Source organism: Panulirus ornatus, chromosome 28 (genome assembly GCF_036320965.1).
Source record: "Panulirus ornatus isolate Po-2019 chromosome 28, ASM3632096v1, whole genome shotgun sequence".
NCBI classification, from domain to species: Eukaryota; Metazoa; Arthropoda; class Malacostraca; order Decapoda; family Palinuridae; genus Panulirus; species Panulirus ornatus.
In genome coordinates this window covers 7,868,205-7,890,420 of record NC_092251.1, presented here as the reverse complement: position 1 = coordinate 7,890,420, position 22,216 = coordinate 7,868,205, and the positions used below count along the sequence as shown (strand labels likewise).

Sequence of the window (22,216 nt, the reverse complement as noted above, 5' to 3'; positions counted from 1 at the left end):
AATACATCAAGTATATTTCTTTCCCAGAGTACACTAGTGGCCCATAGCGCTCGAGATCTGTTCGTATGATATTTCTCAGGTACACAGTGGTGGGTTCGCTCCACTGAATATACTTCCCACGAAAAGCTGAAATTTTCGCCTCGCTAAATTTATCGTTGTTTTCCACGAATCGTGGTGAGAGGAGCGAGCGAGAGATTATGTGTTTTCGGTCCCCACACGAAAATAGAAATCTCTTTGAGGGAAAACATCATGAGGTAGAACTCGAATAGAAACTCATAACTAGGAGTTCAGAATCGGCAGGCTGCTGCATCGCATGATTACTGTGTGGCCGCTGACAAGTCAAGAGTAGGCCGTTTTGATAATTGTTTCTTTCCCCACACCTCGAAGTTTTGGAACTGTTTACCTTCTAATGTCTTCCCGAGACACTTTACAAAAGACAGGCTTTTTACTCCCTCCAAGATTCGTAAATACTTACCTTTGCCTTTTCTTTGACCGTTTCAGTGACCTCTGCATATTTCAATTAAGGCCCGACCTTGATGTGGACTTTTGTCCTTGTTTGGAACCTCCATCGAAAGAAAATAAGATAAGAGTAAGTCCAGCAAGAGGAGATGGTGGGTAGAGGGAGGAGAGGACATTCGGGCGGGCGTATCAGTGGCATCTTCGCCACCTTACCTGGAGATTTGTGTGAGATGGTGTGGAGATACACATACCTGTAGCAGCCTCACTAAACCTGTCCACACACAGATCATTCCTTAGACTCACACACGTCTCCCTTCTCTCCCCTTCGCTAGCAAGATTATATATATATATATATATATATATATATATATATATATATATATATATATATATATATATATATATATATATGAGCAAAGTGCATATGAACGCGCTCCTTCATAGAACATACAAACTTCCAACAGCCAGGATCGAACCCGGGACCCCTGTGCAAAAGGCGGGAGCGCTACCGTTAGGATATATATATATATCAAGGGGAAATGAGACATTCATGTTGGTGTCATGAGATTCCCATTGACACGTCCAGGGCTGAAGGACAACACTCGCCCAGCTACCACAGGACACATTTGCGCCGATATATCCCCTGACTCAGTCAGTGCCTCATGTTAGGCCAGAGGAGGCGGCTTCCCTTCGCCACAGATACAGACATACAGTCCTCCCACACACCAGTCCCTCAACTTCGTTAGCTTCACTGAAACATTAGAGTTTGGTAAAAGCCCATTATTTTTTTTTTTTTTAGAATGTCTGCAACCCGGTGGTCATCTTAGGCCATAATTGATGAAACATCGTCTGAAATTCAGCGACCACTTTAGCCTGTTGGCTGGGACCGCCAGGCGATGAAAGATTAACAACACTAGGTTTCGTCATTACGACCCTGGTGTGCCTTGTGGGTGAGGATGAGGACGCTAATATATGGCTTGAGGTGCCATCTCAGTCTCTAGTTGGATGGGAACGTGTCCTAAGTGACGGGGGGCCTTAAGATGTCATCGTGCGACAGATGGTGTTGGTCTGAGGCTCTTGGACAGATGGTGAGGGGTTGGGGTCACGCTGGGAGGTGCATCAGCAGCTCATCTCGAGGTGTTTCTCAGGACGAATGATCAGGTAATTACCAGGTCATTGCCAGAGACGTGAAGAACTTCCCCTTAAATTGCGAACGAATTGTTGAGATATCATCTGTCACGTTCAGGTGCAGTGTATGTGTGAGGGGGGGAGAGAGAGAGAATGTGAATATGTGGAGGAAGAATTTAAGTATGAGGTGAGAGAGAGAGAGAGAGAGAGAGAGAGAGAGAGAGAGAGAGAGAGAGAGAGAGAGAGAGATTAATGTAGAAAATTCGAATCAATGGGTAAGATAGAATTTCTAAATGAGTTCAAGTAGAAAACAGCGATAGAATGGGTATATGTCTAAGTTTGAGATGCGAGGGAGAGTAAGAGAATATATAGTGTGTCAATCGATGAAATAGGTTGATTTTCTATACCCAGACGCTCCTTTATTTTTCTTTACGTGTTTTTTGTTGTTATTATTATTATTATTATTATTATTATTATTATTATTATTATTACTATTATTATTATCATTATCATCATTATCATCATTATCATTATTATCATCATCTTCATATGTCGTCCTTGTGTCTCATATTTTCTTCCCATCTTTTCATGATATGACCCATATTTCCCCATCTGTGTGCTTCTCTGTTCTCTTCCTCCTTTACAAAGACTTCAAACCCTCCGATTAGGGTGAGGTCGAGGGTTGGAGAGGGTGTCTGGAGGACGAGGTGAGGGAAACGACCAACCAGACACAAGCTGAGGCAATGTGTTGTTGCTGCTGCTGCTACTGATGATGATGATGTTGTCTTCGTCCTTGGAGGGAGTGGTGGCCAACCACGAGGAGCGGAGGAGGCTCTATTGTTTATACCGCATCTGTCTCTCGTGCCTTTGGTGGCTCCTGTGTGTCTGTAGGTTCCTAGTGTGTCTAGTCATTCCACGTCTTTTTGTCCTGGATTTCGTTGTTGGTATTTGTGTGTGTCTGATGCCCCACATTGTGTCTGTTGTATCTGTTTGCCCGTTGTTTCCTGTGTTTCTCTTGTCCCCTGTTTATTTTTCTTCAAGTCTGGCGCTTCCTATGTGTTGTTTCATTTCTCTTTGTGTGCCTCTTCTTGTATGGGAAGGAACTGGAGCGGGTGGCATATGGGTGCGACCCGTTGTTTCTGAGCTAAACCAGAGGGCACACGAGGCAGGCTGCAGGTCCCTTTGTGTCTGCTGTCCTTGCACGTCTGTTGTTCTCTGTGTGTGTCTGCAGCCGTCTGTCTGCCGGGTCGAGCTCCGCAGTGTTTCGTTTGTTTGTGTATTCCTCGGCTTGTGGTTTACCCTGGGTGTCTATGTCCTCGTTGGCTCCTGTGTGTTCTTTTTTGCCTAACTCGTTGGGCTTAATCTGAGCCTCCTCGAGACGGGAGGAGGAGGAGAGGTAGGAGGAGGAGGAGGAGGAGGCGACGTGCTGTGGTGTGTAGGGAGCAGAGGGATAACGGAGGGTACCTTTGGTGGCTGCCGAGGGTAATCCCTCTACGTGACGCTATCTTGAGCATGCTCGGTACACCGCCCGTCTACTCTCTCTAAATCCGAGCTCCGGCCGCCTTGAGCTGCCTATGTTCACCCCTCCATCACCTTATCTCGTGTTGTCCCTCCTGCGCCTCCTGATGGCTCTGCTGGCCAGTCTTCTTCCACCCCCAGTCATCCATACCCCCGCCCCGTCCCGTATACTGTCACTTACGGTACCTCCACCCTATCCTACCATCCCGTCAATCCCACCACGCCACCACCCTGCCTCACCATTCCTCCACGGTGCTCCGCCATACCTCCACTTCACCCCTCCACACTAAACGTCCAGCACAATGCCTCCACCCCATCTGACTGTTCCCACCACCCGCCCCACCATGCCTTCAACCGTTCCACCATACCTTCACCCTGTCCCACCATAGCACCAGCCTTGTCCCTACCATGCGCAGGGCATCATCCCACAGAGTCGCTGGTCGGCAAATTAGTTGCGGTGGGGCGGGCAAGAGCTCGGTAATTATGAGGGCAGACTCCAGCGCCAGACCACACACGGTTGGCTGGGGAGGGAGTCTTCCGGCAGAGAGGGGTAAGGAGGAGGAGGAGGAGGAGGAGGCATAGGAAGGGGAAAAAAGAAGTCAGGAAAGACAGAACCGGTGAAAAGGCAGAAGAAAGGGTGGGAAAAGTATCTAGACATCTGATATAACCAGGGCGAAACCATCTCAGTTTGATCGAAGCTCGAAGCCTCAGCTCGAAACGTTCCCACTCATCGCACCGGGTGGCGGTGTCGCGGCCCAGGAGGCTGTGATGGAGCCGCTTACACGTTAGTGGATTATCAGGATCTACCGGGAGCACGCAGGGTCTGCGGTGTAGGTGTTCCACTGGTCTCCCAGATTAACGAGTGAGACTGAACTGAGTGAGGGTCGTTTTCATGAGGTTAGATCGTTCCTCATGTACACATAGTACGTCTGCTTAATTCCAGAATCACTTCCCCATCGTCCTCTTAACCTAAAGTCATAAATAGATCTTTTAAAAAGTTGATCCGTCTCTTTTAAAGTCTTAATACCTTAAAACATTCATAAGTTTTCGTCTCGATTTTTGTAACACTTATGGGTCTCCTCAAGCCAAACCCTGTCATCCCCTGGTGAGGCTCTCTCGCTCCGAGACAACGCCCAGGGCTTTCGCTAAGGCCCTTCTGAAAGTCACTTTCTGATGAATTTTAATCTTATAAGTTATCATTACTATGTCCCATACCCCTATTTTAGCACTAAGTTTGATGTAAACAAGATTATTCTCGACTGGGTTAAGCCCCAAGTTAGCTCCCACAGTGAGGTCCTCCTCCTCGACGTAGATTTTCTCTGGAGTTCCCTTCATCAAGTTCCCACAAAAATCCCCTTATTAAAGTCCTTCCTGGAGGCCCTTTAATAACGTCGGGGCACAGCAAATGAGCCACAAGTTAGCCACCACCGGGACGGCCATCATATATGCTGATTAATCGTCGTAGTGGACCAAGTTACTGGAGCAATCTGCGGTTCCTCCGGAGTCTGGACTTATTTCTGAACGTCTCTCGGGTTGTTCATCTTTGCTAGCTTCCCTCCCTCCTTGTGTCTATTGATTCGCCATCTATTCCTCTTTATGTTGTGCGTTTCTGCCTCCTCTCTTTGTCTTTTCCTCTCCTTTCTACGTGATTGTGTCTCTCCTTCCCATGTCTTCTTATGTGTATCTCTTTCTTCTCTTTATTCTCATTCTTTTCTCTTGGCGTTTCTCTTTTGTTTATATGACCGTCTCTTCACTTGACACGACTTTTATTTTTTCCTATGAGCGTTTCTTTCTTATCTAAGTCTCTTTCGATTTTCTCTATATGTCTCTCTTCTCCTTTCTTCCCTTCTCTTTTCTTTTCATGTTTCTGTTTCCTATTTACATATCTCTTTCTTTTATCTATATGCCTTTATCTCTTCTTTGCTTGTCCATTTCTTCATTATATGTCTCTTAAGACTCTCTAGTGCCTCTCTATTCTTTACAAATTTCTCCTTTGTACGACAGGTACTTCACTCTGCTTCTTTCGTTTGTCTTGCTATGTCCTCCATTTATCTCCACACGTCTCCTCCTTATTCCTGCAAGTCCCTTTCTATTACTCACTTTCTTTTGTGAGTGTTCAGATCTCTTATCACTGTCTCTCCTCTTACGCATTAATTCTGTTCGTCTCAAATGTTTTGAAATGTTTCTAGTCTGGTAGATCTTTTTTTTATGACTGGTACAAATGCCTTTTATCTCTAGCATCTCTCGCGTGACATGTGTCTCTCAGTCTCTTTCTTCCTGACGTGTCTCCATGTCCACCCTCTTCTCTCTCGGTGTGTCACATCTCTCCACCTCATCTCTCTCTCTCTCTCTCTCTCTCTCTCTCTCTCTCTCTCTCTCTCTCTCTCTCTCTCTCTCTCTCTCTCTCTCTCTCTCCACAGTAGGTCTGATCTGTCTCTCCTTTCAATGTCATGTCCCTGGTGTGTTGCAATCGTGCCCCCCGCTACCGTGGATACACCTCAGCGCTGGACGTCAGTGATTCTCATGTCGAAGTCACAGGACGCCCCTCGCTGAACCCGAGCTCAGCTGGGAAATACTGAGCCGCGTCGTTATCCGTATAGACAAACGAAAGCGACTCGATGCTCTTCTTTAAATGTCGGAGCATCCAGGGCAAACAACTGGAACCCATTAAACCTCAGGACAGTGTATTCAGCGCTTCTCAGAAACGATTCCGCCCAGCGGGGGGAGGTTGGGGATGGTGGAGGGTCACAGCCCACCGGTGTGAATACAGACTGCCTTATGCTTTCATCTATTGTATAGTTCAGACTCACCGCCTGATGACTTACAGTAGCCACGGGCGTTCCCCCACTCCCGCCGTGTGTGTGTGTGTGTGTGTGTGTGTGTGTGTGTTGGCCTTTGCAATGGTTGTGTGCTTATTGTTATAACGCTTGCCATAGATATGACGGCTCCGTCCTCTCTCTCTCTCTCTCTCTCTCTCTCTCTCTCTCTCTCTCTCTCTCTCTCTCTCTCTCTCTCTCTCTCTCTCTCTCTCTCATACCTGCTTTTCCTCTCCCTTTCCGTGCGCCTCTTTCTTAGGCGGGTGGGGCGTAGGGGGTCTCACGTCCGCCCCACAGTTCGCCGCTGGCCTCAGGGCGATCGCTGAAGAGTTCGTCGTCACTCACCTCCCGGAGCGAACTCCTGCTCTTCCCTCACCTTAATAAGGCTATTCCTGGTGCAGCCTCGACCCGCTGCAGCCGTAAGCAAAACTCAAGGGAAAAGAAGTTGCCTTACACCAACCCCCTCCTCACCCCTCACATTCCTGGGATCCATCCATAGTTATGAGCACCTGTAATGTGATTAATTCACATTATGCTTTATCACGTGAGAGGAGCTGGATTTGATGAATTAGTATATGCATGAAGCACATGATGCCTTACCCTTCCCAGAGGAAGGTTTACGGAGATCGAATCGCAAAGACCCAACAGCTTAATCGAACACATCAGTGGGTGAGGGTAATCCTCCAGTCGAAATTGTCATAGCTTGGGGTTCCGCCCGCAGCTCCTCGGTAAGAAGTTAACCCCAGGATTCCCCAAGTGAGGTAATGTGCGAGTCTGGTCCAGGACCCCGGGACATTTATCATGATCCTGGCGCTATGCCGTCGTTAGGGAGGCGTGGTCGTGGGCAGGGACGGGAGGAGGTGCAGTGAGGGTGAATTAAGTAGTGGGTGTGAGCATAGGCATACGGGGTCTTGGGACGGCAGTGATGGGTTCTGGGAGCTGAGAGAAAGATGGGGAGTGAGGGTAAAATGGGACGACGAAAGGGAAGGGGAGAGAAGAGCGGTAAGAGGAGGGAGAAAGAAGGGATGAGGAAATACGAATCGAGAGTCGAGGTGTTCAAATATCAGGTATTCGATTAGGCACTGGAGCAATCCCCAGCTGTCCAGCCACAGCCAAATACACCCCTCTTATAGGATGTAGGTCCCGGGGTGTTGGAAGTGAGGGGAAGGGGAAGAGGGAGGGTTGCGATATGAGGGTTTTATGTAAGGGAGGGAGAAGGGTAGAATAAAGGGAGAGAGGGAGGAAGGTAACAGGATAGGGAGAGATGAGATGGCTTCGACCCTCTGCATATCCTGTAGGAGGACGCCGAGGTAATGCCGCTACCTAACCGTTGCTGAGCTGTAACGGGCGGTGGGAGGCGCGTTTTATTCCCTACCGAAGCATATTTCTCTCTCCTGGATCACACGACGGGGACCTACAAGGTGTTACATTCCTGCTGGAGTTGTTGAGACCTTGCGGCGAGGCTGCACATCCAATCAGCGTAGCTCCTCAATGGGTGGCCCCTTACCTACACGCTGCAGTGTTCTCTAAAGATAAAGTTTTATCAGTTTATTAGACGCTGTAGATTAAGAGTGTGAGTTGATGAGTTGATTATGTTGCCTAATTGATTAAAACTAGATTAAGAGTGAGTTGATGAGTTGATTATGTTGCCAAATTGATTAAAACTAGATTAAGAGTGAGTTGATGAGTTGATTATGTTGCCAAATTGATTAAAACTAGATTAAGAGTGAGTTGATGAGTTGATTTTGTTGCCAAACTGATTAAAACTAGATTAAGAGTGAGTTGATGAGTTGATTTTGTTGCCAAATTGATTAAAACTTGAGCATTGATGCGTCAAGCAGCATAACCTTTCTCAGAGGGTATCGAAGGTTACACCAAGTGGGAGGAAAGAGCGAAGATTGAGGGACTGAAGCCGAAGAAAAGAGAGTGAGTGAGAGAAGATAGTAATTACTGGCGGAAGAGAACGAGGCCGGCGAAAAAGGGAGAGGGAAGAAAACAGGAAGATAAAGAATGAGTGAATGCGTGGAACAGTGACGGAGGAGAGCATAAAGGATAGGAGAGGGAGAGAGGGAGCTCAAGCAGAGAAAGAAGTGTGTGAGAGAGAAAGATTAGATAAACGGGTAGGGAAGAAGAGAAGAACCATCCACTCAAACAGAGGTTGAACGTGCTTGTTCCATTGTCTCGTGGCGAAGGTTCGGGGGCTGGATGCATTAGGCCTGCCACGGTCTCTCAATGGGAATCTCCAGAGGGGTTTGGTGTCAGGTGACGGGTCATAGCAGTGGTGCAGGAGTGTGTGAGTTATTGGTAGTGTTCCGTGTGTCCTTTGTAGTGAGGGCCGTCTAGTGTCGGCTGTGTAGTGGAGTGTGTCGCGTGTAGCCTGTGGTAGGAGTTGTTGGGTGTGTTTAGTACAGGTTGTGTACCATGAGGGTGTAGAACGCGCGCCTCATCGTGAGAGGTCTGTTGTGGTGTTTGGTGTGGAGGGTATTCTATGAGGTGTAGTGTAGTGTGGGGTAGGGTGTATCAAGCGTCGCGTGGGCTGTGTGGCAGGTATATGTGTGTGTCGCAAGGGGTGTGTGGGGTGTGTGGTGTTCATTCACTTTATCTTGAAGACGTCATTACCTATTAAAGTCATCAGCAGGTGTGTTAGTTCCAGAGATCTTAACTTCCAGAATACTATCGTCTTAAAGATGCGACACCTAGACATTTCGTAAGATGACTCTCTCGGTTATCCCAGGACTCACGATGAGTCTCCTCAACTGATGTTCTGCGTCCCGGGACACACACACACACACACACACACACACACACACACACACACCAGGGGTCAGGTACTCATGTTCATCGCCCTGGGTAAGGCGGTGTGTGCGCCTGATTCACACGCTGAGGGATGGGTATTCGTGCATTCCACCCGAACTCCTGGTGAAACCATTTTTGAGCTCCCAGTCGAGGGAGAAAATATATGTTAGAAGGCGTCCTCATAAAAGACCCTGAATGATCACGAAAGTTGACATAATAGTGAGGAACGTGTCTAGAATTCTTCATATGTTAGTTACGATGAAGAAGAATAATTTGCTGAAAAAAAGAAAAATATATAAGAAACTGAAACTGGAACAGGAAATACTTTTCCTTCGACATTTCCCACAGTGAGCAGAGACCTCGTAATGAACAGTTGTATGTAGTCATTTTAAATCCATTCTCCCCCACAGTCTTGGCTGGGCTCAACAATCTAATTACAGGAGGAACCCTTAAACAACGAGCCGTTCCCTCCCCCGTGCAGACCCGACATGAAAACAACAGACGACAAAGCGCCTGTAATCCACGGGGGGCCAAACTAAGCCAACAAATACAGACAACGAACTCCTTTATTACCCAGGTCTGTCCCCAAACACCAGTAGCTGCTCCCACCAAATCCGCTTAATCCACACACGCAGCCGTAAGGGTAAATCCGCCGAGGTTCAACACAGCCAAGGTTTACGGCCACTGACGGATTAGGTGGATTTCTTTTTTTCCCCTCCTTCTTCTTCGATGTGAATGGAGGCCGAGGGACAGCTAGCGACCTATTCATATCCAGATTACACGGAGTATCCCACTGGCTCGAGACCTTCCACTGCGACGAGACTCCTCTCTGGGCAGGTTCTCGTAACCGCTCACGGTTCTGAATATTCTCTGCCACTTGTATGGTATACATATATGAGGCTAGAGTGAGGGATATACCACAGTCTATTGATTTATTATGAATGTAAATACGGCCACCCGTTTTGCACCCTCCTGGTGGGTTGTGCCCGTCAGGGCGTCACAGCAGCGGTCGCCGCCAACGGGAGCTTACGGTGTTATACATAAGGCTTGGGAGGAGGAGGAGGAGGGCGGGGTCTGTGTGTCGCCTCCATCATACCTTTGATGGCTGAAAAGACGCCGCAAACCCACGGCCAAGCGAGGGGGCAGCAGGGAGACGAACAAGGAGAGGAGGAGGAGGAGATTGGAGAAATGATAAGGACATAGAGAGAAAAAGAAATGAATGAACATAGGTTCTAAGAGGCTGAAGAAAAAAGAAATTTCTACAGGATTTAGATTAGGGTTTGTACATAGAGGCGGAAACAGTGTGTAACGAACCGATGAATGAAAGGGATTATAAAGAACAACAAGCAGAGGAGGAGGAGGAAGAGGAGTGTGAGGAAGGAGGAATTAAAAGGAGAAGAGAGAAAGAAAACAAGAATCTGTGATCAAGGTTTCAAATGGAAATTGACATACGCAAGAAAGACAAAGAGACTTTATAGACATCTTCGAAACTAAACTACAAAATTAGATATGCAGTTCAGAGAATAGAAGCAGTAAAGAGATTAAAGATGAGAAGGGAACGAACGAGTTAGTAGACAAGAATTCAGGTAGATTCATGAAAAATATATAAGAAATGTAGAATCCAACACACACACACACACACACACACACACACACACACACACACACACACACACACACACACACACTCACACACACACACACACTACTGCAGAAGGCATGACAACCGGCAGACAGCCCTCCCGCAAAAGGAACACCTCAATACTTAAGAGTCCTTTCGCACTGCAGAAGTAGCCACGCAAGTCCTTGCCGAGACCAGACGCAACACAAGTGACAGGGGAGGTGGAAAAAGAGAGAGAGAGAGAGAGAGAGAGAGAGAGAGAGAGAGAGAGAGAGAGAGAGAGAGAGAGAGAGAGAGAGAGAGAGAGAAGGCGGGACACGACCGTTATTCGGGTTCCGGAAGATGGGATAGAGAGAATGGAATGAACCAGTGGCTGCTGGGAGGGATGGAAGGAGGCAGCGGGGTGAGTGGGAGCAGGAGAGGGGTGATCGACAGAGAAGAATGAAGGGGTGAGGAGCAACCAGCCACAGATACATCAATGGGGAAGACCTCAGCCCAAACAGATGTACATAACGTGGAAGCTCTTAAGTGGCGAAGGCAGATGAATGTATTGTATGAGGATATAGATATATAGATAGATAGATAGATAGATAGATAGATAGATGGATAGACAGATAGATGGATAGGTGGGAAGGATACACTGTAAAGCAGGAGGGTCATCTAGGCCTGAGAGATGTGAGGCTTGCTAACGTATAAATTCAAAGTCTCACATTCAGCATAAAACTCATCGAAGCTGTTCCCTGATGCCCAGGCCAAGAAGCGCCGTTCACAGAGCATAAGCTAAGTGACTGGCGTCGCGGACGTTGGAAATATGAAATCTGTGATAAAACCCAACGGCTGTAAAAGTCGACGCCGCGCACCCCCACACTCTCCGGCCAGACGTCCGTGGCTGTGATTTAGGTCCTACTGAGGCAGAGTGTAAATCACAGAACGACTTTGGAGGAGGCGAACTGAAAAGAGCAAGGAATTAGTATCGTACATCAGAGATTCAGAAGAATTTATTTGAATTATGTAGCGATAAGTGATTTATATCCTGTAAGGAGAAAGGAAAATCTATTTAAGATCTTATGTGTTTTGTGCTTTAGACGATTTCAGTTTGATGACATACAGGAGAAATGAGTGGAAGAAGGTGTTGGTGTATTGTGATGCTCATTTTCAATAGAGGTTCTTCAAATTGATGTCTATCTGTTTATAGTAATTTCCAATTATATATGAGAAAGGGAGAACAGATGACCAGACATACTGGTGACTTGATACAGAGATACGTTTCTAGCAAGGGCCTAGATTGCTTACTGTACACATGAGTGAAACTTTAAGAAAATCTTAATCACTTGTAAGACGATTTCAAAAGACTTCATCACAGTTTTCATTGTTTCGATAATATTTTCAATCAACTTTCTCTCGCTGTTGAAGATGAACGGACTGCAAGGAGGTGACCTGGCTGACCTGGTAGCCTGTGTTTTGGTCGGCAGGTCAGCCAGCAGCCAAGTGTGACGTCGCCTCGACCCCTGACCCGTCACAGGGGTGACTCTGTTGTGACGCGACGACGTAACTCACTGTCTTGGGTTACTGATACACTTGAATGGCTGACGTTGCCCTGGACTCAGCAGTGGCGACTTGTACCGTTCCTCAGTGGAGTGAGAATCCGACTCCCCAGAGTCTGGTTCGTTTTGTTTTCGAACGAACCTCGAAACAAGATTCACTATATCTTTTTTCTTCCTTATATTGATATTATTAGCTCAGAAAGTGTCGTGAGTTTATGACAGATAGTTTATATTGTCACGAGAATGCTCTGCCAGAATCACCATTGAAACCTAGGGTCAAGACGTGAAAGGTCAGTGCACGATGAACATGTGTCTTACTAGCGTCTGTTTTCGAACTCGACTCAGGAGGCCATTAAGGTTCCCAAAGGCTCCCCTTCCAAGGTCTGTACATCACTTATCGGGCACTTTATGTTTGCGTGTTACCGCACGCGGCTCCTGGGGCTAGGGTTACCGCATGCGGTTCCTGTGGCAGCCACAATCTGTATTCGAGGCCCTTAGGTTATTGTTCCTCCTCCAGCAGGCGTGGGAACCAGTGGCTTGTAGGAGAGAGAAAAGTTACTCGGGTTCGGTACCGGAGTTGTAGGCTCCGAGAATGAGGAATGGCAAGTACATGATCGTGGTCGAGGTGAGGGTTGAGGTAGTGGTGAGGAGGATCCTCCAGGGAGTGAGGTGAGTGTAGCATCGCCGACGACTCTTGCTGTAAACCCCTATAAAGAGATCGGGCTAGGAGCGCCTGGCTGAGGGTAGTAGACCCCTAAAGTATCGGAGGCGAGTGGACCTCTGGCTGGGTGACCCAGTCATTCTCATGACCCAAGCAAAAGTCTTCAGTTGTCATCACAAACGTCAGGGCCTTCATCCAGGTCATTAGTTAGGTCGACAGTTGGGTCGTGAGGGAGGTGTAGGCGGTGGGTGACAGGTATCCATCGCTGCTCCCGTCGTTAGTCATCTGTTGCTGTTGTGGTCTGTGCTCCCAGGGTTCTCGTCTGTCCGCCGGACGCTCATGGCTGGTCGTCTCTGTTCCTGTGGGTCGCCTTCGTCTTTCCCCCCATCATTCACCCATGATTTCATTTGGTCTCATTTGTTACCAGATAATTATATTTTGATCGATTAGTTCATTGGCCTATTGTCCCGTTTATTTCACCGTTGTAATGTGATGGTCTTCGTCATTTATCACCTCTTCTTTCTTTTAGTTATTCGTTTATTCTATTCCTAATCATATTTATTCATCACTGGGTGGAATAGTTAAATCGGTCGTGTATGTTCGCAAGTTGCATTTGTCTGTGTTTCCCTCGAATTGCAGAATACTAAGCAATCGCTGTTGTTATTATGGTGGCTGTGGTAGTCGTAGTTGTAGTGCCTATGGTTGTGGTTGTTAATGTGGTTGTCGTGGTAGTTGTGGTAGTGGTTGTGGTACTTGTTGCGATGGGGATTCATGGCTATAGTGGTGGTTGTGGTAGAGGCCGTAGCGGTTATAATGGTGGTTGTATTAATAGGTGATGGTTGTGGTTGTGGTTGTGGCGTGATGAGAGATGTGACAAGTCGGTCCGTCGGTGACTAACGGTTCTGTGAACAGGAATATCCTCTGCGCCTCCCCCGCGCCCAACCTACACGTCGTCCACCAATTTTGACCTCAGATTTCATATTCAGATTTCGTCGATCTAATCGGGAAACGAAAATGAAATGTTTTGGTAAAGATATTCAGCTGTTGAGAAGTAACGAAATATTTGGTGAAGATATTCAGCAGCTGAGAAGTTAATGAAATATTTGGTAAAGATATTCATCGGCTGAGAAGCAATGAATCGTCTTTTGGCATTATGAGATAACATCATCATGGAAGACTCGTTCACAAATCATTGAACTGTAATCACTATTTGGATTGGACACAAGTTGGCCCTCTGTCCTGGTAATCGACTCTCTGATCAAGTTTCTTTATTAACCTCTGGGTCATCCAGTGAATTACTTATCCTCCAGCATGACAAGCGTATGTTTGAACAAGGTATTTCGAGACAGAATAAGCTCATTTATCTAGATGTTGGTTTCGCTAGGTGAGTATAGAAGGAGGTAATGTCTAGTAGATGATTGGAAACAGACCTGATGATGTGTACAGAGGGAGTAACACTTTTGGTATAAAAGGTGAGGAAGCGATACTGAATTATGGTCGCTGGTGCGGACACTGAGCCAGCGGAGGGATCGCTGTCAAGTCGAGCAGCCAGTACTAATACGTGAGCCAGAATTTGACAGTAGAGCCAACAGCCGAGGGCTCATAAGACTTGGCTGAACACATGGCGCGTATGCGATGCTGAGTGATTACAGGGAAGCAAATTCATTGTCTTCCTTGTTCTCATTCTCATGTGTCTTCTTCTTCTTGTCCTCATTCTCCTCCTCTTCCTTCTCCCTTGTTCTCGTTCTCATTTGTCTCCTTTTCCTCTTCTTCTTCCTCCTCCTCCTCCTGCATGATCCTCTAGATGGCATCCTTCACCAGGTCTATGACCACGATATCCACCCCTACTGCTTCCCTCCCCCCCATGCATCCAAGCCATTTACCTCCACCACGTCTCCACCCCGTTACTTCCTCCCTCGTCTCCCCTTACGACCGGTATCAGAGCCTTCCTGAGGGGAGAGAAAAAGGAGAGAAGGGGGTCTGGGGGCGTCGTCATCTGCACTACACGCTCCCTGGTCGGTTACCTCACCAAACAGAGGGCCACGTGCGACCGTTAGGAGGGCGGAAGTGGAGGGCCATCTCTCCGCTGCCCCTCCGCCAGGTGTGGTAGAGGGAAGGAGGGAGGGCTGGCAAATGGTGGGAAAAAGAGAAATAGGAAATATGAGAAGGAGGCTGGAGACGCCCAGGATGTGATGGGGAGGAGGAGATAAGACGTGACTGTTAGGAGACGACGAAGGAAGGGTTGTCGGTGTGGCCTTCGAGAGCTGGGACAACTGGGGTAGCTTGAGGAAGGTTGGACGAAGGATCGGGAACGACGAGTGGCCAAAGGAGACGCTAGAAACAGTCAGGATGCACTGAATATGGTAACAGTTTCAAGGGTGATCTGAAACTATGAGAAAATCATGAAGTCGAAACAGTTTCTTTGAGATTTGGATGAACTGGGTGAAGAGACACTGAGGAGTCGAAAGGACAAATGTAAGATGGGAATGTGACGAGGAAATTTCGTAGGCATCGAGAGGACAGAGGGGACAAGAACGACCCAGAAAACTGGCTATAGGAAAAAGAAAAGATTACAACAGGCATCGAAAAGGACTGAATGAAAGAAAACGTCAGTAATGAAAACGATAGCTGGGAGGAAAAGGAGGATTACGTTGATTGGTGGAGCCGAGACTATTGGCGGAAAACGAGGCTTTTTGGGAGATCAGCGAGCGGATGAAGGAGATTAGTGGGAACAGTCAATACGAAGACGAAAGCTGGGTGCAGGAGGAACAGAATAACGGCGAGACACAGCTCGCAGGTGGGAGGAACCGAGATAAAGCAAGAATCAGAATAAGGGAAAAAAGATTGTAATGTTAAGATGTTTAGTACTGTGATGTGTGAGCTGTATCACACACCTGTGTCGTCCTGAAGTACCAGTCTTTAAGAAATTCACTAATTAATGACAAGTAAAAATGATAATAATGATAATAATAATAATGATAATAATAATGATAATGATAATAATAATAATAATAATAATGATAATGATAATAAGAAATTCAATGATTAATGACAAGTAAAAATAATAATAATAATAATAATAATAATGATAATAATAATAATAATAATAATGATGATAATAATGATAATGGTAATAATGATAACAATGATAATGATAATGATAATAATGATAATGATAATGATGATAATACTAATAATAATGATAATGATAATAATAATGATAATAATAATAACAACAATAATAATAATAATAATAATAATAGTATTGATAATAATCCTTTCATGGGAAACTACACTATATCCGTTGTATCAGTTGCAGTAGTTTACCCACTTGATGTAGCAAAGGTTACAGAGAGTCAGTGAGGCCAGTCTGTATCTACATCCACCTTATCTTATCTCTGACATCTTATACAGTAACTTCAGATCACTTAAAAAAAAAAAGTGTCATTAAGAAAACACTCATAAAGGAAATAATAATGATAATGATAATCTGGTTTGGAATGTTTCATGAATTATCTCCGTCCAGACATTTATTGGTCTGTCTGCGGGCGGGTGCAGACTGTCTCGGGCACTGTAGGAGGGGCCAGTGCCATGATGGTGGCAGTGAAGGAGAGACACTGTCCGAGAGTGACCAGTTTAGTGTCAGAGAGTGACGGGACTCTGTCTCAGAGTAGCAGAAAGAGACAGGTAGGGTACAGGACGGACGGTGCCAGAGAGGGACAATTGAAGCCAGACAGGGAGATTACATCAATAGGACAGAGTTTCAGGAAGTTCCAGAGGGTGTCAGGCCAGTGACAGCTGTGGATGAGCCGGTTTCGTCTCGAATCTCCTCCCTGTCCCCAGCCTACCTCACCAACACCACCCTCCACCATGGACCTACCTCCACCATTCGTCCTCATCCCCAGCGACACCACGTCCCCAGCAGGTCTTCCCACACCTCCTCAGGCTTCCCAGCGCCCGGCTGCTCCCAGGACCATCTGGTATGGTGTGGTCGATCCTTGACCTGTCTCTTTGTCTCCTTCCTTCCTCTTATCTACACTTGTGTGCTCCTCGACCTCTCACCCAACTCCTGACATCCTTTTGGTCGTAAGTTAGGTCATGGTCGTTGGTGTATTTTCAAAAAAATGTTGTACGTAAATTCCGTGAATTCTTTGATCCTTTTTAAAAGTAGTCCTAGATTGTAATTTATTTTTTCCCCTTCTTACCACACATTTGTGACTGATCTTCCTCATGTGGCCCTTCTTATTCTTCCTGTCTCCTCCTCCTCCTCTCCTGGTTCATCATCGTCTCCGTCTTGTTCTCCGCTTTGTATCTCAAGTGTTTCCTAGTCGTAACGATGTTCCTCATCTTTCATGTCAAAGTTCAACTATATATAAGATATCTCTTAGGCCTCTCTCTCTCTCTCTCTCTCTCTCTCTCTCTCTCTCTCTCTCTCTCTCTCTCTCTCTCTCCCTTTTCCCACCCAACTGAGCACCCTCTCTCTCTCCCCCATTAGTGAAGCTTGGCTTGAACTTGGCAAAAAAAGAAAAAAGTTCGACACGGGAAACCTCGGAGTATTGTCAAACCGCAGACGGGCAGGCGGCCTCTGTCCTGACCAGCGGGGTCAGGAGCCAGGAGGGGTCACGGGTCAAATTTCCTCTCTTCCTATTTTGGTTTATGACCTATTATGCCGGTTTGACCCATGGGTCCCACCTCGAACATGTGGTAAACTCATGAGTCTATGTGTGTGTGTGTGTGTGTGTGTGTATATATATATATATATATATATATATATATATATATATATATATATATATATATATACACACACACACACACACACACACACACACAACAATATACATACGCACACACGGATTCCGTGCACAGACACATGTATACCTACAGTTGAATGTACACATAGGTATGGACCCAAAGGGACTTCATTTCACACATACGTACGTAATGTAATGTACACACGGGCTCACCAGCCTTCACTCGGCCGCTATGTCCCATCAATAGTAAAACATTATTGATGCTCTAATATTACACGAAAAATATTTCTTTACCATTATGTCATCTGCTAATTCCCTCCTCTTCTTCCTCTCCCGCAGGCCAACTCAAACTCGCCGTCTACGAAAATTTTGGTCTCCTCACTATACACAGTAAGTACGACAACGCACGCACTCATTAGACGTAGCCACCCGAGTGCATCGCAAGTTGGTCTTTGGTTTAGTGTGTGACTGATCCTGTCCTGCATCATTCATGATGGAGATTCACATTTGAGAATCATGTGTTCCGTCTGAGATCATTGCGTCGTATTGATCGTCAAAGAAGTGGCCTTGGTATTTGCTTTTACCAGCTTCCGTCCGTGGTCGTGGACGACTGTGGTCGCGTCGTCTCCGTCTGTGGTCGTGGAGGACCGTGGTCGCGTCTCCGTCTGTGGTCGTCTCCATCCGTGACCGTCTATGTCCATGGTCGCCTCCATCCCTGGACGCGTCTCCGTCCGTGGTCGCGTCTCCATCCTAGGTCGTCTCCATCCGTAGTCGTGTCTCCGTCCTTGGTCCTCTCCGTCGGTGGTCGCGTCTCCGTCTGTGGTCGTCTACGTCCATGACCGTCTACGTCCATGGTCCTGTCCGTCCGTGGTCGCGTCTCCCTCTGTGGTCGTCTCCATCCGTGGACGCGTCTGTGTCCATTGCCGTCTCCGTCCGTCGTCGCGTCTCCGTCGTTGGTCGTCTCCGTCCGTGGTCGCGTCTCCGTTGCTGTCTCCGTCCGTGGTAGCGTCTCCGTCCATGGCCGTCCTCGGTCTCAGATGGGAATTCCTGAGTGTTATTCTGCCTTAACTGTTTAACGGTTCCTGTAGTTCTTAACATGTGATTCGTTCCCAGAACTTTAAAATGCTTAAATTTCCTCCAACTAGAATTTAGTAAGATTTTCCCCCATTAGAGTATTTCAGTGTTTCCCATTTTGTAATATTTTAATTTCCTCCAATTCTGAGATATTTGGATATTCGTAGACGACTGTCAGACTGGCTCTTAACTGTATGTCTCTCTGTCTCTCCTTACAGTTATGGAAGCGAGGAAGTTAAGATCACGCCTCTCTAGTGTGTGTAACCCCTACGTCAAGGTAAGTGATAGTCAACTAACGTGTACAACACTCGGCTCCTCTTGCATGAGCCAGAACATATACTGTGTGATCTCTAGAATGTACATGGCACATATTACGGCGATCAGGCCTTCACATTAAGTACCAAGAATGGTTTAGATCTAACTCGAAAAATTATTTATATATTTTTTTTCTTAATTCTATGAGCTGCTTTTCGTATACTATACCCATCTCAGATATGATATTTCAGCAATGAAATAAAGAAATGTCCCATAAAGATTCCTCTCGTTGGTTTTAGGATCCATGAAGCTTTGGAAATTATTATACTTTACGCAGGCTTTATCAATTAGTACTTGGCCTCATTATCAATAATTACTTGGCCTCATTATTCACTGAGTGGTGTTTCATTAATGATAAAAAAAAAACGGGAGGAGACATCCTCTGTTGATAGATTTCAACCCCATCTGTAGCCACCTCTTTGTCGAAGACCTCACTAGTTCCTCCTGCCGCAGATCTCGCTGGTACCCGACAGGGAGGAGAGGACCTTCTGTCGCACCCCGCTCGTCCGGGCTACCAACGCGCCGGACTTCGACCAGAAGTTTAGCTTCGACTTCCTCCCGGAGGACCTGGAGAAGCGCCTCCTCGTGTCCGTGTGGAACCGTGACATCCTCAGGAGGTTAAGACACATGAATAATCACTTGGTTCTCCTGCCTCAGCCTCTCCTTCGGCAGTTTCGCCTGTGTTCTCTTCGTCTTTCCATTCCCGTCGCTTTATTTCTCTCTCTCTCTCTCTCTCTCTCTCTCTCTCTCTCTCTCTCTCTCTCTCTCTCTCTCTCTCTAACCAAGCTTCCATTAAACCCTCTTTGAAACCTTTTACCAGGAGAGCCACCTTCGTCATTAGCACCCTCCTGGTACACTCCTCACACAGCAGGAGGATGGAGATTGGGGGGGCGTCTGTCTGGGAAGAAGGAGGAGACTGTCCAAGATGAGAAGTGTGTTTTGGAGATGAGGAACATGAGGAAGATTACATTAAGCTGAAGGACGCCTCATATTTCATCACAACAAACATTCTTTCCTGTCTTTCCCCCTAATTTGTTCTCGTCTTTCCCGACTTTCTCTTCTCTGGCGAGCCGCAGTATTTGCACTTGCTGTCCTCGACCCACGTTGTTTACTCTTGCCAAACTAATGGCGAGTGTTTACCAACAAGAGATATAATTTTTTCCCCACCATTGTGTCGTATCTTTATATATTCCTGAGCATGTGATACTAATCGCCCATTCTCGTCCTGCTTAATCTTTGTAAGAATATTCAGTTTAATGAAATAAGATCGACGTAGCCAAAGTGGTTCCCTCATTTTTTCTCATGCCCTAAACCTCATGGCGTCAGTCAGAACAGGTCTTATTTCTCTCATATTTTCCCCTCATGTTCATTCTCTTCAAATACATCACCAAAAACTAAACAACATACGTTTAGACGTCTGTCAGTTTTTGATTCTGAAATCAGTAAATGTTGAATACTTTCACTTCTTGATCTTTATCAACAGTTTTAACAGATCTTGAGGAAAATCCCTTCCCCTGTGCATGGCTCGATCCGTCTCAGTAACCTGACACAAACCCCTCCTCTTCCCCCATACCAGTCAGTAGAGTGACTGACCTATTGACTCCATCTTGACCTCATAGATTTCTGCAGAGCGGAGGAGGAAGCCACACTATATCTTCCTTAAGATGTTCCCTCATGATGTGGATATAACTTGAGAATTCTGTGTCGAGTCGACGGCTACTGACGAATGCTTTTATATCCCCCACCAGGAGGAGCGAGTTTCTAGGCTGTATGTCCTTCAGCGTCGCCCACATCACCACCAGGGTAAGTACCATCATCAATAGTTCCTCACAGACACGGGGATGTCCACGAAGCCAAAAGTTTCAGTCGAACTCATTTTTCACTTCTGTAATAGAAACTTGGGGTTAACTTAAGATGGCCCTCCTGTCATCACGTATTGAGGCGTGTATCCACAAGTTTGAACTGGAACTTTGAAGTTATTCAGACCAGGAAAACTTTTACAAAAGAAGTTTTGATAGAAAGACGCTCAAAGAGATAAGACTGTCTACTTTTGTATTTCATGATGGAGCTGCGCTTTCCTCAATTACTTTTGTTTGTAAGTTCTCGAAACGCAAACGGCTTATAGAGATATCGTTCCTGCAACACACACACACACACACACACACACACACACACACGTCTGGCCTCCCGACAACGGCCACGTCACCTTCATCCGACTGCTTAATGACGTAAATCTACAATGACCTCATAACAGGCATCGTGCGTAGCCTTACGACCCAGAGTTCTGCCCGGGATTGTGCAGGTCAAATTTACGTCGAGCTCGGTGTTGTCATTTCCACCGTGTTACGAGTTCAGGGATCTTAGTTCGATGTTGTAATCAATTTAAAAGCAGTGATAAACAGTTTATAGTCAGGGATCTTAGTTCGATGTTGTAATCATTCTAAAAGCAGTGATAAGCAGATTATAGTCAGGGATCTTAGTTCGATGTTGTAATCATTATCAAAGCAGTGATAAGCAGTTTATAGTCAGGGATCTTAGTTCGATGTTGTAATCATTATCAAAGCAGTGATAAGCAAGGTATAGTTTAACCCCTGTTTCTGTGTTTTCGTAAAGGCTTTCATTTTGAACACCCTTTCACGAATGTATCAAAGAGTTTCCAGTTTATTGTTGTGTATGACTCACCTGAATACTCCACCCTTTCGCTGCAAGCTGAATCCACACACACACACACACACACACACAGACACACACACACACACACACACACACACACACACACTTTAAAAGCCTGTGCTGTCAGGCAGCCACATCCGAGATGAGCGGAATGGAAATCGGCGATCGAGTTTCCCCTCCGCCAAAGAAATGCATTACTGTAAGGTCCATTATTCTGTGACATCACTCACCGGTCGAGCCAGCTGCCCCCAACCTCCACCAATGAAAACGCCCCTCTAATCCCGCTCCCATTTGTGATTACTGGAGGTGAAAAGCACCCGTGACTCAACAGTGAGAGTCTCATTAGGCAGAAGCCCTGTGAGGAGAAACTAGCACCTTTAGAAAGTCTCGCTTCACAAAGCGAGCCATTATCACATAATAGGTAATTAGATATTATCATTTTTAATGAGTTGATTAATATCTCTGGCCGGAAGATCTTCTTCGTGATTACAAAAGTCTTTTAGGTGCTGCTGTGATTACGCTGTGAGTGTGTCCTAAGACATCAGATCTTGGGTTGGATATTCTAGCTTCAGGAGACACATTAGGCCACCTTACTCTCAATTGGGATCAGTTGTCTTAATGATAATCAAGCAAAACATTCTGTTCTTCCCGTCTATATCAGCTGGAAAAGCTTAAGTTAAATAAAAGCTTGATATTCGACGAAAAGTCCCGCTCAAGCTGTTGTTTTGGTCACTCAGTGAGAGGTTTATTCCACCCCTACGTAAACACAGGGATAATCAAATTTGCTTGTCGTGTGTATTCCACCATTGTGTTTCTACGCCCCTATTTCCCGTGAGCTCTGAGAATCTGCTGGGATG

General features: G+C 46.2%; 1 protein-coding gene across 2 annotated transcripts in view; it reads left to right on the top strand.

The window, feature by feature from the left end:
• Window positions 1–22,216, top strand: part of LOC139757815 (uncharacterized) — a 207,966-nt gene that overhangs the window by 7,612 nt on the left and 178,138 nt on the right. For both annotated transcript variants that reach the window (XM_071678682.1, XM_071678683.1), the window contains exons 2-5: window positions 17,637–17,687; window positions 18,590–18,648; window positions 19,140–19,303; window positions 20,435–20,489. In XM_071678682.1, the coding sequence (XP_071534783.1) occupies window positions 18,592–18,648; window positions 19,140–19,303; window positions 20,435–20,489 (276 nt within the window). In that variant the 5' untranslated portion in view covers window positions 17,637–17,687; window positions 18,590–18,591. The remainder of the gene's footprint in view (window positions 1–17,636; window positions 17,688–18,589; window positions 18,649–19,139; window positions 19,304–20,434; window positions 20,490–22,216) is intronic.